Source organism: Lepisosteus platostomus, chromosome 1, assembly GCF_059453375.1.
Source record: "Lepisosteus platostomus isolate fLepPlt1 chromosome 1, fLepPlt1.hap1, whole genome shotgun sequence".
Classification (NCBI taxonomy): domain Eukaryota; kingdom Metazoa; phylum Chordata; class Actinopteri; order Semionotiformes; family Lepisosteidae; genus Lepisosteus; species Lepisosteus platostomus.
Window position 1 is genome coordinate 55,821,508 of NC_142611.1, and position 13,777 is coordinate 55,835,284.

Below are 13,777 nucleotides of genomic sequence, written 5' to 3' on the forward strand. Positions count from 1 at the left end.
TAGCCCTTTATGACCCCTTGTCTACAATGGTGGACCTTCTCAACCAAGAGTATAGGGAACAAGCATAGTGATGGGCAGAATGTCCTGCTGCTTGCTGAGAAGTTCAATGAACTTATTGAGAGCTTTTTACATTGCAAATAGGAGAGAAGTCCAGTTTGTCAGGTAGCACAGGCATCTCCCTTCCACTAGCTGACAGCCAAATGGAAGGTAACAAGCAGGTCTGGGCCTGGTTCTGAGCCCGGCAGTGCCAAGGATGGACTCTGTCTCTGTAGACTTTCTGATGAATGGGATAGTGAAGAGGACATCCTCCTCTTCCTTCCCTGGTCCCGCTGACAAGCAAAGCATCATCTTCTGCCCTGTCAGAGCACCTCCAGGATCCATCACTGACAGTCTAATCTGTGAAATCTTTCAGCCTCAAAGCTCTGTTGTTTCACCTTCAAGAGATAGGCCGTGTATTCCTGCTCCACTGCATCTAGGTTTTCTTCACACCTTGTCTTCTGTACACTCTCATTTACTACAAAGGACCACGCGAAGTCTTTAGATGGTATGCAAATTTAAACAAATAAGACACCATCTCTTTAATTAATAACACACAAAAGCAAATGGAAAACACAAAGGCTTATTCAGGAAATAATAAATGGTGCACAGGATGGCCAATCTAGAGGTTCAGTGCTTCTCTGGACCTCTAAGCAGTACTGAAATACACTGAAGCCATTTCCACTGCTTTCTTAAGAAGCTGCTTTTTTTAGAATGTGTGTAAATTGAGTGTGTTCAATTTACCAGACAAGGCAGAAGTGGAAACTGCCCCTCTCCTACATCATGTAGTAGTCAACTTTTAATAATTTGTCATAAAAATCTTCTCCAGCTACCTTCTGCTAACACGACTGCAATTAAAGGCTTCATATATTTTTAAGGTTTTAGTCACACCTCACAGCTCGAGAGTTTCTATTCATGTACTACATCACTGCATGGAAATAAAAGTGCACCTGTTACACCTGGGCAAGTCACAGCTCGCATCCTTCAGTCTCTATGGCAAACAGCCACACAGAGAGTCAAACACCTGGTGATATGAGAACTCGATCAGGACGGATGTCCATGTCACCTGCCTTTACAGATATTTTATTTTATTATCTATGGATTACTAAAAAAAACCTGAATCCATGGTCATGTACTCTGCCATTGAGTATCCTACAGAATTAGGGACATGCTCCTGGCACTAACCAGCCAGCCAGAATGTTTAAGATTCTACCTGAATCGGCCTGACTGCCCGATCTCGAGATGAAACCTTCACATTTTTAAGACCATTGTAGACTCCTAATTTATACAGCTTATATCAGCTGCCTGACTTCTTGAACTTGTACAACCAAATGGCTTCCTGGTTTCAAAACTGAAGCTGTTTCTCAGGGGCATGAGTGTGTTGGTGTTCTCCATTGGGAACCATGGCAGGTGTCATAGCCCTTTGTAAAAGTTTGTGCCGATTAATTATTACTGTAATTAGTGGAGTACCACATGGATCTATAGCGGGTCCACTGGTGTTCCTAATTCATAACCTTGATTAATATTCTGGAATAGTTAGCAAACTACCAGATGAGTGGACTATATAACTTCTTGGTTCTAAAGACCTGCTTGGCTACGCAGCTTCCTGATCTGCTGTCGTCACCTGCACTGTGCCTCCCATTTCCTACCCATTCTGCCTACACAGCACCTCTCCTGTTTTGTCTGTCCTCTATCTATCCATGCACCACATCCCCAGCTCGCACCTTGGCACTTGCCTTCACTGGGACTAAGGAAGTGGACTCCTCAGCCTGTCTTACAGACACAGTGTTTTTCAGTTTATTGCTGCATAATAACAGCGCCTTCTTGTGGTCTGAATAATGATTTTCCTATAGTAGCTACAGTATATTTAAAGTAACATACAGTACAAGAACAAACTATAAATCTATATAAATATAAAATTACTATGTAGCCACTATTTTAAATAAATTGCATCTTTAACCAAAAATGAGAATTGTTAGCCATATCACTTTTTTTCTTTATTCCAATGGTAATGTTCACTCATGTATTTGAGAAAAATATTGGTCAAACTCCATTAAAATCATTCCATTTCCAAATAGGTAATATTACAGAGTATGTGGGTAATGTCTGTGAAAATATATTCATTTTATAAAGAATTCAATTTCTGCACACAATTAGAGAACTTATATCAACCAGTTTTTATCTGGTGCAGCAGTTTAACAATATCTGACAGAATTATATTATGATTATTCAGCCTTTGTGGTATTACAAAATAATCTTTATCACATCTTTATCAAGTTTATTACTATCCATAAAGTTTCCTCACAGCTGTATGAGACAGGACTGAATAATAAGAAATGTACGTAATACTGTATTGGGCAAATGATATAAAGACATGGTAATATTGCTATCTATAAAAAATCCTGACTCAGAGAGTGCACAAGGTCCTGTGATCTCCGATGAACGCCCTTCTTTCCATGTAGATCTGTTTCAACTGTAGCTGTAGCTTTTGTTATTATGTGGAATATTTATCCACTTCCAGATTCCCTGCACGGTCTGTACTATCTTCACACTACATGCAAAGAATGAAAATGTTTTATTATATGACCTCAATCTTTGACTGTTTGCACTGTATATATAAACAGGACATCAGCATGTTTTTTTTCCTTTTTAAAATTCTAATGAATACACAGAACTAAGATGTTTTTATTTATCGTTGTGGGTTTCGGTACATTCAGTCCAGTATTACCAAATTTTTTTGATTTCATGTGCACCCTTATGAATAGTAAAATGAGCTAATACATTCTTCATGAGGTGAAACACAGCATAACTAAAAACAATCACACAGTGCATCCACAAAGTACTGCATTCTGCCTCCAGAAAGTCCAAATACTTTTCTTTGCTTTTTTCACAGCTGTTCCTTTTAATAATAATAATAATAATAATAATAATAATTGCTTACACTTATATAGCGCTTTTCTGGACACTCCACTCAAAGTGCTTTACAGGTAATGGGGACTCCCCTCCACCACCACCAATGTGCAGCCCCACCTGGATGATGCGATAGCAGCCATAGTGCACCAGAACGCTCACCACACATCAGCTATCAGTGGGGAGGAGAGCAGAGTGATGAAGCCAATTCATAGATGGGGATAATTAGGAGGCAATGATTGTTAAGGGCCAATGGGAAATTTGGCCAGGACGTTGGGGTTACACCCCTACTCTTTTCGAGAAACGCCCTGGGATTTTTAATGACCACGGAGAGTCAGGACCTCGGTTTTACGTCTTATCCGAAGGACGGCACCTGTTTACGGTAAAGTGTCCCTGTCACTATACTGGGGCATTAGGACCCACATGGACCACAGGGTGAGCACCCCCTGCTGGCCCCACTAACACCTCTTTTTTCCCAGGAGGTCGCCCATCCAGGTACTGACCAGGCTCACACCTTTTAAGACACACAATACTGAAATATTCAAAATGTATTGTGTTTCTCTCCCGTCCCTACCCATCATTTTCACACCAAAAAACAGCTCTGTAGTTTTTCAAAGCATGCAGGATGATGAACAATGGCACATGATCCTGAAACTCCTTGCACTCTAACACATATTTACAATTGATATGTGCCAGCCATTCAGGAAGATAATGTATAATATCATTTTCCATGCTTCTCCTTCTCATATTCTGATACTAAAGAGAGCCAATACAAAATTAGCACAAACACTTACAAAATTAAATGATTTTCCCCATTTTCTGAGTTACAGCTTTAAATGTAAAAGACTATATGAATAAAGCTTCTTAAATTACACACGGGGAATTGTAAACACCCAAGACAGCATTCACTGATACTTGGCAAGGAGTAAAGCCAGACTTAGAATAAGCCACACGACCAGCAAGTGGGAGCTGACAAGCAGTAGGGCGACAGGGTAGAAGTGGCGGGAGGTCGGCTTGTTATCAGCTACAGAGCCTGCCTCAGGATCATCCCACTGACTCACATCTCCCTGGGTGTGCCGACTGTTAAACGAGTCAAGAACAGACAGAAGACCGGTGGGTTAGTAACACGGGTCCAGGGTCATTCACACTGTGACAGAAGCAACAGACTGGCGTGGCAGGCAGGCAGATAGATGGACACATGGCTAGAGCAGCGCGTTTTAGCACAGGATGAGCCTACTGGCTCAAGCAAAGTACTTGTTCAATAAAACAAGGAGCAGGCATATAAGCTGCAGATGGACAATGGGATGTGACAGTTTCATTATTGTCACAATCTCTGTGTTCTTAGCAAAGTATTCCCAAGTGTTTTCATCAAGATTCAATTCAAACTTATTTTGTTAGTTTTATTTGTAAGCCAAATTAACATCCCTAGGTGCACAGAATACACCTTCACAAGCTTTAGATGGATTCCACAGCCTTGAATTGAACTTTTCTGAGCAAAACACAGCCTTATGAAGTCATACGGTATGTCTAACTTTGGACACAGTTCTGGAAGGAATTTGCAAGTCACAAAACAGAAAGGTACTTAATGCTATAAACTCTGATCACCACATCACCAAACACTGTGTAAAGGGATAATTGATTATTTGCTAATATGATTTTTCTTTAGCACCATAACATATTCTCCATATCTATGAAGAACCAAGTTGTACCCTCAAGACTTCCTCCCACCATGTGAGAAGAGATGATAAAATGTAAAGAATAAAAATTTATTATTCTTACTTTCTTATTCTGAGAGGATGTAGGCTCTTAATCTCTGTCATTTTGTTATCCAAAAACAACAGGTAGTTCAAAAATTTATTTTACGCAGATCTTCACAGATAATTCCCACTTTAATACTATCTTGATTGATATATAGGAATTCCAGAAACTTTATAAGTGATAAAATTTAGGATTTTAATTTATATTAATAAGGATAAAAGCTTTGAAAAATTAACAGCACACCAGGTAAATGCATTTCTCCATGAAATGTTATGTTCTGACATTAATAATCAAGATTCTCTTAGACAACTCCTAGACTGTGTACGTACTGTAACTGAAAATATCATTCTAAAGTACTCTGTAATAGTTGAGAGGGGTATACAGTATGTGGTTATATTTCAGATATAAAATAAAAAATAAATAAAAACTATTTTGTTGCTTGTCCTTATCTAGACAGCTTTATAAGAAACACAGCATACTTAAACATACTTCAGCGATCATTTAATCTGCACCATTATGAAACAAGAGTTTATTTTGGAGGTCCTGCTATGTCCTAAAATCTGATACTAAACACTGCATTAGACACTAATAGTGTATTTACTATACAAGCTATTACTCACTCCTGGAGTCCTGGAGATACGCTGGTTTCTTGAGGTATTTTCTTTTGACTGCCTCAGTTGAAATCTCAAGTGAATAAAAGATCAGGAAGTCTTTAAACCACACTATGAATTCTCAATAATCCCTACAGATGTGAGGCTCTCTGAGAACATGGATGAGTAGTTCTGCCTAACTGTGCGTAATTAACTTCAGAGCAGTAGTACTGCGTGGAATTTATTTTTCTAATCAAAACTGGTTAAGGTGAAGTTGTGAATTAACCCTCTAATAAGGCTTTTATATCTTGCTCAGAGTCATTACAGACATGTATTAAATGAATAAAATAAAACTACTCCAATAATATTGATATTTCATTGAATGTCAGAAATTGATAAATTACTGTCATATTCATGTTAAATATGATGTATGTATTTTCCTTTTCTGACATACATAAGTAGAATAACATCAAACATAACATTCCAAACACAGTCTTCATAAATTTAAATAAAAATTGAGTGCTGAGAAAAGAGTAGAGTGCTGCTTCATCTTAAAGGAAAACAACATTAAGGAGAATCGAAAGGCAAGACAGGTAATGAATCAAAAGTGAAAAAGACACATCTCAAGATGTGCAAATTAGTTGTCAGTGCCTACAATGCCACAGTGAGGATGAAGTACTGTGAATACAAAATAGAAAATAAAACTCTGAATTAAAAGGTGGATTAGTAACTTATTTCCTGCTTGTAATTTTCAAACACTAGCAAAAAAACAGCTGCATTACAACTTTATTTCTTTACTATAGTGCTTAATATACAGTATACAACTATAAGGCAGCGTACAAATGAAATAAGATGATACAATGAACATATGAATAGGTTTAGTAATTTATATCATTATTATATGCCTATATACATGAACATTTATATATTGTATTAAAATGCATATTTAAAAAACATGCCAGTGCAGTTTGGTCACCTCATTTACACCAAATTATCAACACTAATCTACAAATTAATTCAAGTCTGAATACCAAACTATCTCTTCTTGGAAACTCAAGTTTTGTGCAAATGAAGGACAGCACTACCAGTTCGGTTCGTTTATAAATACCATTTCCTTGAGAGTTGCAGTTTAAGTTACCAGATATCAGTGTATTACGAGCATGAGTCTCCTCATTATAGAAAGTCTCACCAGAGCAGATAGAAAAATAAATATATTACATATGCAGATTACAAAAAAAAACACATAATGCACCTTCCATAACAAGCAATTGTAGGGCACTTTACAATGGTGCACATATTACTCACAACAGAGTACAGACTATAACATTTAATGCAGTATAAAATTCCAAGCTTTTGAGGTACAGGTTTTTGCCTTATATGGATAGTCACCTCCTCCTTCTTTCTACCTCTCTGGAGGTAAATGATTGAGTTTGAATTAATATATTCATTAATAAACAGGCTTAAATGGCAGCTTACTTTTAAAAAAGAACAAACAAACACTGTGATTCATAACTTGAAATTTCATCAAAAAAGATTCTTAGCTAAAGTCCAGAAAGACTGGTCAAAACATTGACCGGTTTTACAGACAACTAATTGTCTCTTATTTCAGTCAAGATTTCTGTTTCCAAATGCTTATTCTCTCTATTATGAAATCTAAAGTTTGGATGTGTTCCCACACTGAATCACTGGGATGTCTGCCACCAACGATCTCTCAAAAATGAATTAGTCACACCAGGATTCTTCTAAATGTTTTTTAACTAGTATGCAATTAAATGAAAAATTAACTTTGGTGGCATCTTGATGATCCTGGCAGTTAAAACAAGTAAACAATTAAATGTAGATTCAGCTAAGATTCTGACCAAAGTCAGACCAATGGAAAACGTGTCCCACAAAACACTACAAAAAGAATTAAGAAAGATGACTTTGATATTAAAAAAGTAGACGATAGGTATGTCTCCTGTTGCATATAAGTAATATATAAAACAGAAAGAATGGAATGTATGCTAAAATTTCTAAACTGCTTTCTAAACCCACATTTAAACAGAAAGAACATGTCACCTCAAATTCATCCCAGGATGGAACCCAGGAGCCACGAGGAAACAACACTAACTCCTGCCATGCCCCCAGAATAAGTTCAGCATTTCAGCATGTGTATTTTGCAATCTTCTCTTTCACCTTCTCAGGATGAAATGTGGGTGAGCCCTGGGACTGTGCGTTCTAGACTCAAAGATGTGGCCATCTGCCAGGGTACAGGGTGTAGTCTTACTCTGAAACCTGTCTCTGTAACTTCACTGCATCATCAAAGGAAAGGAAAAAAAACCCATCCTGCATGTTTATCACTCTGCAAGCAATGCCTTTATGGCTGAACATTCTTTCCTTTTTATAGCAATGTGTTTCTGTAATCACTGAGGCTAATTTATAACTTGCTCCTTAATTAACTGCAGTGAAAAGGTGTTCAATGCTGTGATGAGTTTTGCTACATTGGCCATGGATTAGCTTCATATTTTGAATGTATCCTTCAGAAAAGGGTGCTGCCACACAGTCATTGTGATAACCCTGCAGGAATGTTTGTCAATCTGCATTGTTGTTTTTGCGTGGGGTTATCATGGACCTGGTCAAAAAGTGTGTTTCAATGTTATTTCTAAATGCAATATTTTGTTACTTTTTGATGTTTGGATCACTATTATTTATTATTTGTTTTTTACTTGAAAATTGGATGTCATATTAGTATAAGTGCTGAGCTTAATGATTTACAGTTGTTACAATTGTTTCAGTGCAGCTCAGTGAAATCTGGAAATGAGTTTGGACCAGAAACATAACCTAATCTAATCATTTTCAAGGACTGAACCACCACCCTCATCCTGGGTTAATGTTCTGGTATTGTTCTATTGTAGATTTCAGGAAACAATCCTGCCTGGAGATGATTGTTATACTATAATTCACTTGTAAACACAATTGTTATTCTCAGAAGGTAGCCCTGCAGAAAGGTCGGTGCTATTTAGCCTGCCATTTAAGGATGGCCACACTGACCCATCAAACAACATACATACCACATCCTGATGACCAGTGTTCTCCCTAAGAGGAAAACACATTGAGCTGCCATTACACATAGACCTTGGCACCTTCCAATATATTAGAAATCACGGTGTAATCCATTGAACATAGTTTATCAATACAAACCCTTGGCCAGTGTTGAATACATTGTGGCAAAAGGACATGAGCATAACTAAGAAACAAGTACTTAAGCCCAGCCAAGCTATTCAATGCATAAACATAAACATCTTTGATACAGTGACAAACTGCCTTTTATAGTCAGCTACATGAAGCCTGGAGTATTCGAAAAATTGCTTCATAACTTATTACAATATACAGTATGTCTGTATCTAAATTGTAACTTTCTTTGGTGTATACAAATTTCAAGTGTGTGTAGACATGTTTATACAAACTAGTTCAGTAATAAATACGTATTGTTCATAGTTCTTCTAATTGGGGAGACACTAAATCAATACATTACTAAACACAGTTAATACCTGGTAACAAAACTGACACTTTCATATTATGCTAAAACCTAGGATTCTGTTTCTTTGTTGAGCATCAAAAAGTTAAATAAAAACAACATTTTGCTGCGTGACTACATACACATTTTTACAATAGTTCGATAACCTACAAGTGCCCAGCACTAACTTGCAATTTATTGTATTCAAACAGGCATATGTTACAAATCAGGATATGGGGCCATGTCAGAAGAACTTCTGAGATAAATAACTTGTTGCTTTAGCAGCTCTGTAAAGTTGGCCCCCTTGCAAACAGCACAAACGATTTAACCCACCTCGCTCACTAGTGCTGCTTTTGTGCTGATTTGAGCTATTGAAAGCAGCATTTGTGCTGCTTTCATTTCCGAGTTTAACTGCCTTTTTTTTCTAGGTCTGACTTCACTCAGTTTGTGCACTAACGGTTTGTACCATTGAAAGTAGCTTCCCAGTTGCTCCCGAGATATAACACCTTCTTTTTAGGGTGATCACGTGACCATGTACGGCAACGTTGACCTCCAGTAACCCACGTTAATTTCAGGCACGGTGTTACTGGTGTGAGGATAACAATGTCTGCAATTTTGTTTCTCTGTTTGCGTGGGGGGGGGGCAGTGGTTGATTTTGTATTTAATACCAATAACTTCATAGTTGTGTCCTTTTGTAAATCTGAAAAAGTAACCAGTTTCTCATTGTGTCCTCTTTAAATAAATACGCAAATCAAGGGACATTTAAAGATTCGACCTGTCTTTCGAGCCATGTGAAGTCCATTATCCACTAAAATACTTTAATCATTTGACATGCTTTACCAAGTGTTCTCTGCAGCCAGTTTGAATTCCTTTGTATTCTTTGAGATTTCTGACTATTTTTTAGTATGTGAAATGCATGTTGAGTTGGACTTTGAATTTGAATGTTGATCTGACTTTCCCTGGTGAACTCCTTGGTGGCACTGGCTGTACAGATCTAGCCACTCAGAACACATGCCGGATAGCTGCTTATTGCGCTGTTCACACCCCACCACACCACACCGCACTGTCCTTTTTAAAAACCATTCTGCTGTGGGACTGCATTACTTTGTAAAACTGCCATGTGGTGCAGCGAATGCTTAACGTGGAGTGTGGAAGCATTTGGGCTGTCGCCAGAAAACACCTGGTTTCAAATCCCAGTCAATGCTGAGTCCCTTGGGACAATCTTTCCAATAACAGAAATGAAGTTATAAGCTTCATTTAATAAGTGTTTAGACTTTTATTTATTTTATATTTTGTCTTCATGAAGATTTCAGCAAGTAATGAGGAAATAATTTTACTTTACATTTTGCTCATAAAAACATATTTCACACAGACTGTACTGTAGTGGCTTTAAAACCAAATGTTATCACACTGTATGTACAGTACAGACTATTGGGAATGTTTATTGACAGTGAGTGGAAGTAAAAGCCCACACCCAGGTTTCCTTCCCCCTGCTGTAAGGAGATTATGCACTGTCTGGCACAAAACAATTCCTCCTGTGTTTCTTCAGGAAAGTTAAGCTGAAATACTGTAGGTGCTATACACTACACTACTACTTTGTTGTTTATGTGCTGTATACACATAAAAAAACTCAATTGCGATTTCTCTTTAAGGGTATTTTTTAATTCCCCTGCTTTTTAATATTAGATCTATTGTAATATGTACAATTAACAGAAATGTGAATATAGTTGGCATATTATTCTATTGGAGAGAATCACAATTATATTAGCCATTGTATTAATGGTTTTAACATATGCAAATTTTAAAACGAAACTGAGATCTTTTAAAAAAGAAGTTATTAACCCTACTGTATTCCACACCTGCATTTGAGATTTTTTAAATTGTACTGAGACTATGATTCAGTCTTACTTCTGTGATTCAGATGCAATGAAGACCGCATTCGTTTTAATATAATAGTGTATTACTATGATCTTTATCTTGCAAGTACATTTTTTAACCTTTGTACCTGTTGTTGTTGCAAATACAATTTGTACTGTTATTCAGTTTGGGTTAGGGTTAGGGTTAGGGTTATATTTACTGTATTATGTTGCTCCCCCACTTTCAACTTGCCGCAACTATAGTGGGGAAGTAAAATATTTGGGGCTTGGTCTGGGATCTTTTGATTTATTTTGTAGAGCAAGGTATTTTTTTCCTTGATCCGTGCATGCACTTGGGGTTGTTTTAAATTTTAGTGGTCCTTTGTATTATAGACACATTCAGCTTAGAGGAGTTTACTCTGCACCTGACTTTGGAGCAGTATGAGAAATGTTGCAAGGCAGATATTTTAGCTAATATCAGAGTCACCTAACCTGAGCTCTTTCAAATCTATAGACTCAAAACTTGAAGAAACACGCCCGAAGAAGGCTCAACAGCTGAAACATTGTGTCTCTTTTCTTTTCAGCATGGAATAACCTGTTCCTAGACTCAAAACCTTATTTTCAGAAGGCCTTTTATTTAAAAAAAAAAAACAGAGTTCATGACTTAAGTGCATTATAGCACTGGCTTTTTTAAGGTAGAGGAATGACGTACCATATTATGTTACATTTTATTACATATTTGAGAGATTTCAGAATGTTTCGACTGCTGCATTTCTTTATGCAATGCTTGCTGTGGTAAAAAAGCTATTGAGCACAAAAGAATTGGAGATCTAGTTTATTCTTATCTGAGTAAAGAGAAGCTGAACCTAATACCTACATAAGATTTAGAATTGTAAAGGATTTTGACATTGTGTTATTCTGCTTTATACTGTAAGGTCAGGAGTTTTTCATACATAGCTTTTGGATAATAATTCTTAGTATTATGAACTTGCTCACAACAGTTCTGCTTTATTCAAGCCTGTGCATAATTGCGCTTAAATTAAAAAACTTAAAAAAAGGTTTCTAAAAATGCAAACAGGTACTAGATGTTTAAATAAAATGCCTGTGGTTTGAAGGTTCTGTGTGTTTTGTTATTTATGCAAATTTATTTACATCTGAAACATTGTCTCCCAAAAACAGGCATTTAATAAAAAAGCAACAGTTGTGAAAAGTCACAAACCACCCTGAACAGAATACATGCAGTTTGAAATTATTTATTATTAATAAATTAATGTGTTAATAATTTTCAGAGACATTACTATACTCCAGTTTCAGTGGTCTTTTTAATACCACTTTGTTATTCTAGATTATAGTAATAATATATTACTAGATATTTCATTTTAAGGTTAATTGTTACTCCTGCCATTTAAGGCTTATTGTTACTCCCGCCATTGACAGTATTTATGTTTGCTAACTCATTCAATTTTGAATTTATTAATATAATTTTAAAATTTAACGTGTCGTGATACATAAAAATGATAAAAATGACAATATTGTGCACATATTTATTACTATTATATTTTTAGAGAAGTAGTCATAATTTGTTAGAAATAAACTCTGACCAGAAATTGAACACGGGACCTCTTGTGTGACAGGTGTGCAGCTGTACCCCTGTACCAAAGTGTTGTTCAGTAACAAAGCTGAAACAGACCCGTCAAAATGTTTTCAAAATAACCACGCATAAAGAAATTGAAGAATCGAAGAAATCGAAGAAATTGATGCAGATCTTAATGAAGAAAGTGGAATATGGTACTACTATTGACGATATAAGTATATTATATTTAGATCCACAGTTGAAAAACTATTTTTACTTTCAGCTACCAAAATTTCTTTTGCTACATGATTCCATATTAATGTTACTGATCCATATTAAGTGGATTTTAAAAAGTACTACGACTAATTTTTTACAATAATAAGGAAAGCAAGTATTCATAGAAACTGTTAAAACATATAGCTTATAGCTTTAAAAAATGTAATCTAGTCAGGACGAACACATCAAAACTTTTCCAAAATAACCACAGTTAATGACCGAGTTAAAGACTTTTTGATGCAGAAAATGTTTATGAAGAAGGTGGAATACTGTTGTGTATTTTTTATCTTTAGCTACCACTACCAGCCATATATTGGATGTATAATTTACTTATATTCCTACAGTAAATTAATATTGTTTAAGGTGTTCAGAGTTATGCTTATGTTAATTATATGCTCGGCTACCAAAATTTCCCTTTAGTACGTCACGTTGCAGTTCGAAGCACCGTCCAATAAACTTAAAAGCATTCCCTACTACATAAGCAGAAACAATGTATCTGAACACTACAGATTCTACTCATTTTACCGCTGCCACCATCAGTCACATCACCAATACAGATGAGTGATACAGTTCCTGGGGCGGCCATGAGGGCACCAGGCTTCCGAATGTGCTCAGAAACCAGGGGTCAGGGAAAGTTTTGAAATTTTAAGGACAGATGAGGCAGAGACAAACATTTGCAGTACCAATCTGGCGGACAATTAAAGTGTGGTGAAAGAAAGAGGCTACAGATGCTCTGAAGAACACTACCTCATCTGTGAAGCGCAAGGGATGTAATGACCTTGGCGTGCATGACCACCTCTGGACTCTGGAACAGCAGCTGCACTAACAGTCATGCCAATAAGATTCTCACTTGATACAAGTTTCAACTTAGACCTGATTTTTCTGCTTAAAACAAAGCATGCCTCTATGCTTAGATCATAATGCATTTTTTTTAAATACGGCTTTGTCTTGAAAACAAACATTAGATGACATTGCGAAGCAATAAAAGAAACAGCAAATTCTTTGTTGCCTCTATATCCCTCTACAGTTTCCATTCTTATAGCTCATACTAGGGTGTTAAGGCCTTGCAGTGCTGGGGCTCTGGGTTCAATTTTGGACCTGGGGGTTATTTGTGTAGAGTTTGTATGTTCTCCCTGTGTTTATGTGGTTTTCCTCTGTGTGCTCCAGTTTCCTCCAACAATCCAAAGGCATACTGGTAAGTTAATATGGCTTCTGGAAAAGACAAAAACTACTTTAATAACCAGAACATTCTCTGCACAGCTGTTCTTGAAAGTAATGGAAA

At 36.7% G+C, this 13,777-nt stretch overlaps 1 protein-coding gene across 11 annotated transcripts in view; it reads right to left on the reverse strand.

Annotated features, from left to right (window-relative positions):
- Window positions 1–13,777, reverse strand: part of inpp4b (inositol polyphosphate-4-phosphatase type II B) — a 408,611-nt gene that overhangs the window by 13,047 nt on the left and 381,787 nt on the right. For 3 of the 11 annotated variants that reach the window (XM_088633066.1, XM_088633061.1, XM_088633056.1), the window contains one exon: window positions 3,271–4,026. The exons of 1 other annotated variant lie outside the window; for it this stretch is intronic. In XM_088633066.1, the coding sequence (XP_088489192.1) occupies window positions 3,852–4,026 (175 nt within the window). In that variant the 3' untranslated portion in view covers window positions 3,271–3,851. Of the gene's footprint in view, window positions 1–3,270; window positions 4,027–10,741; window positions 13,708–13,777 lie in introns of those variants that run through there. 7 more of the 11 variants (XM_088633092.1, XM_088633082.1, XM_088633087.1 and 4 more) reach the window with 6 other exon arrangements.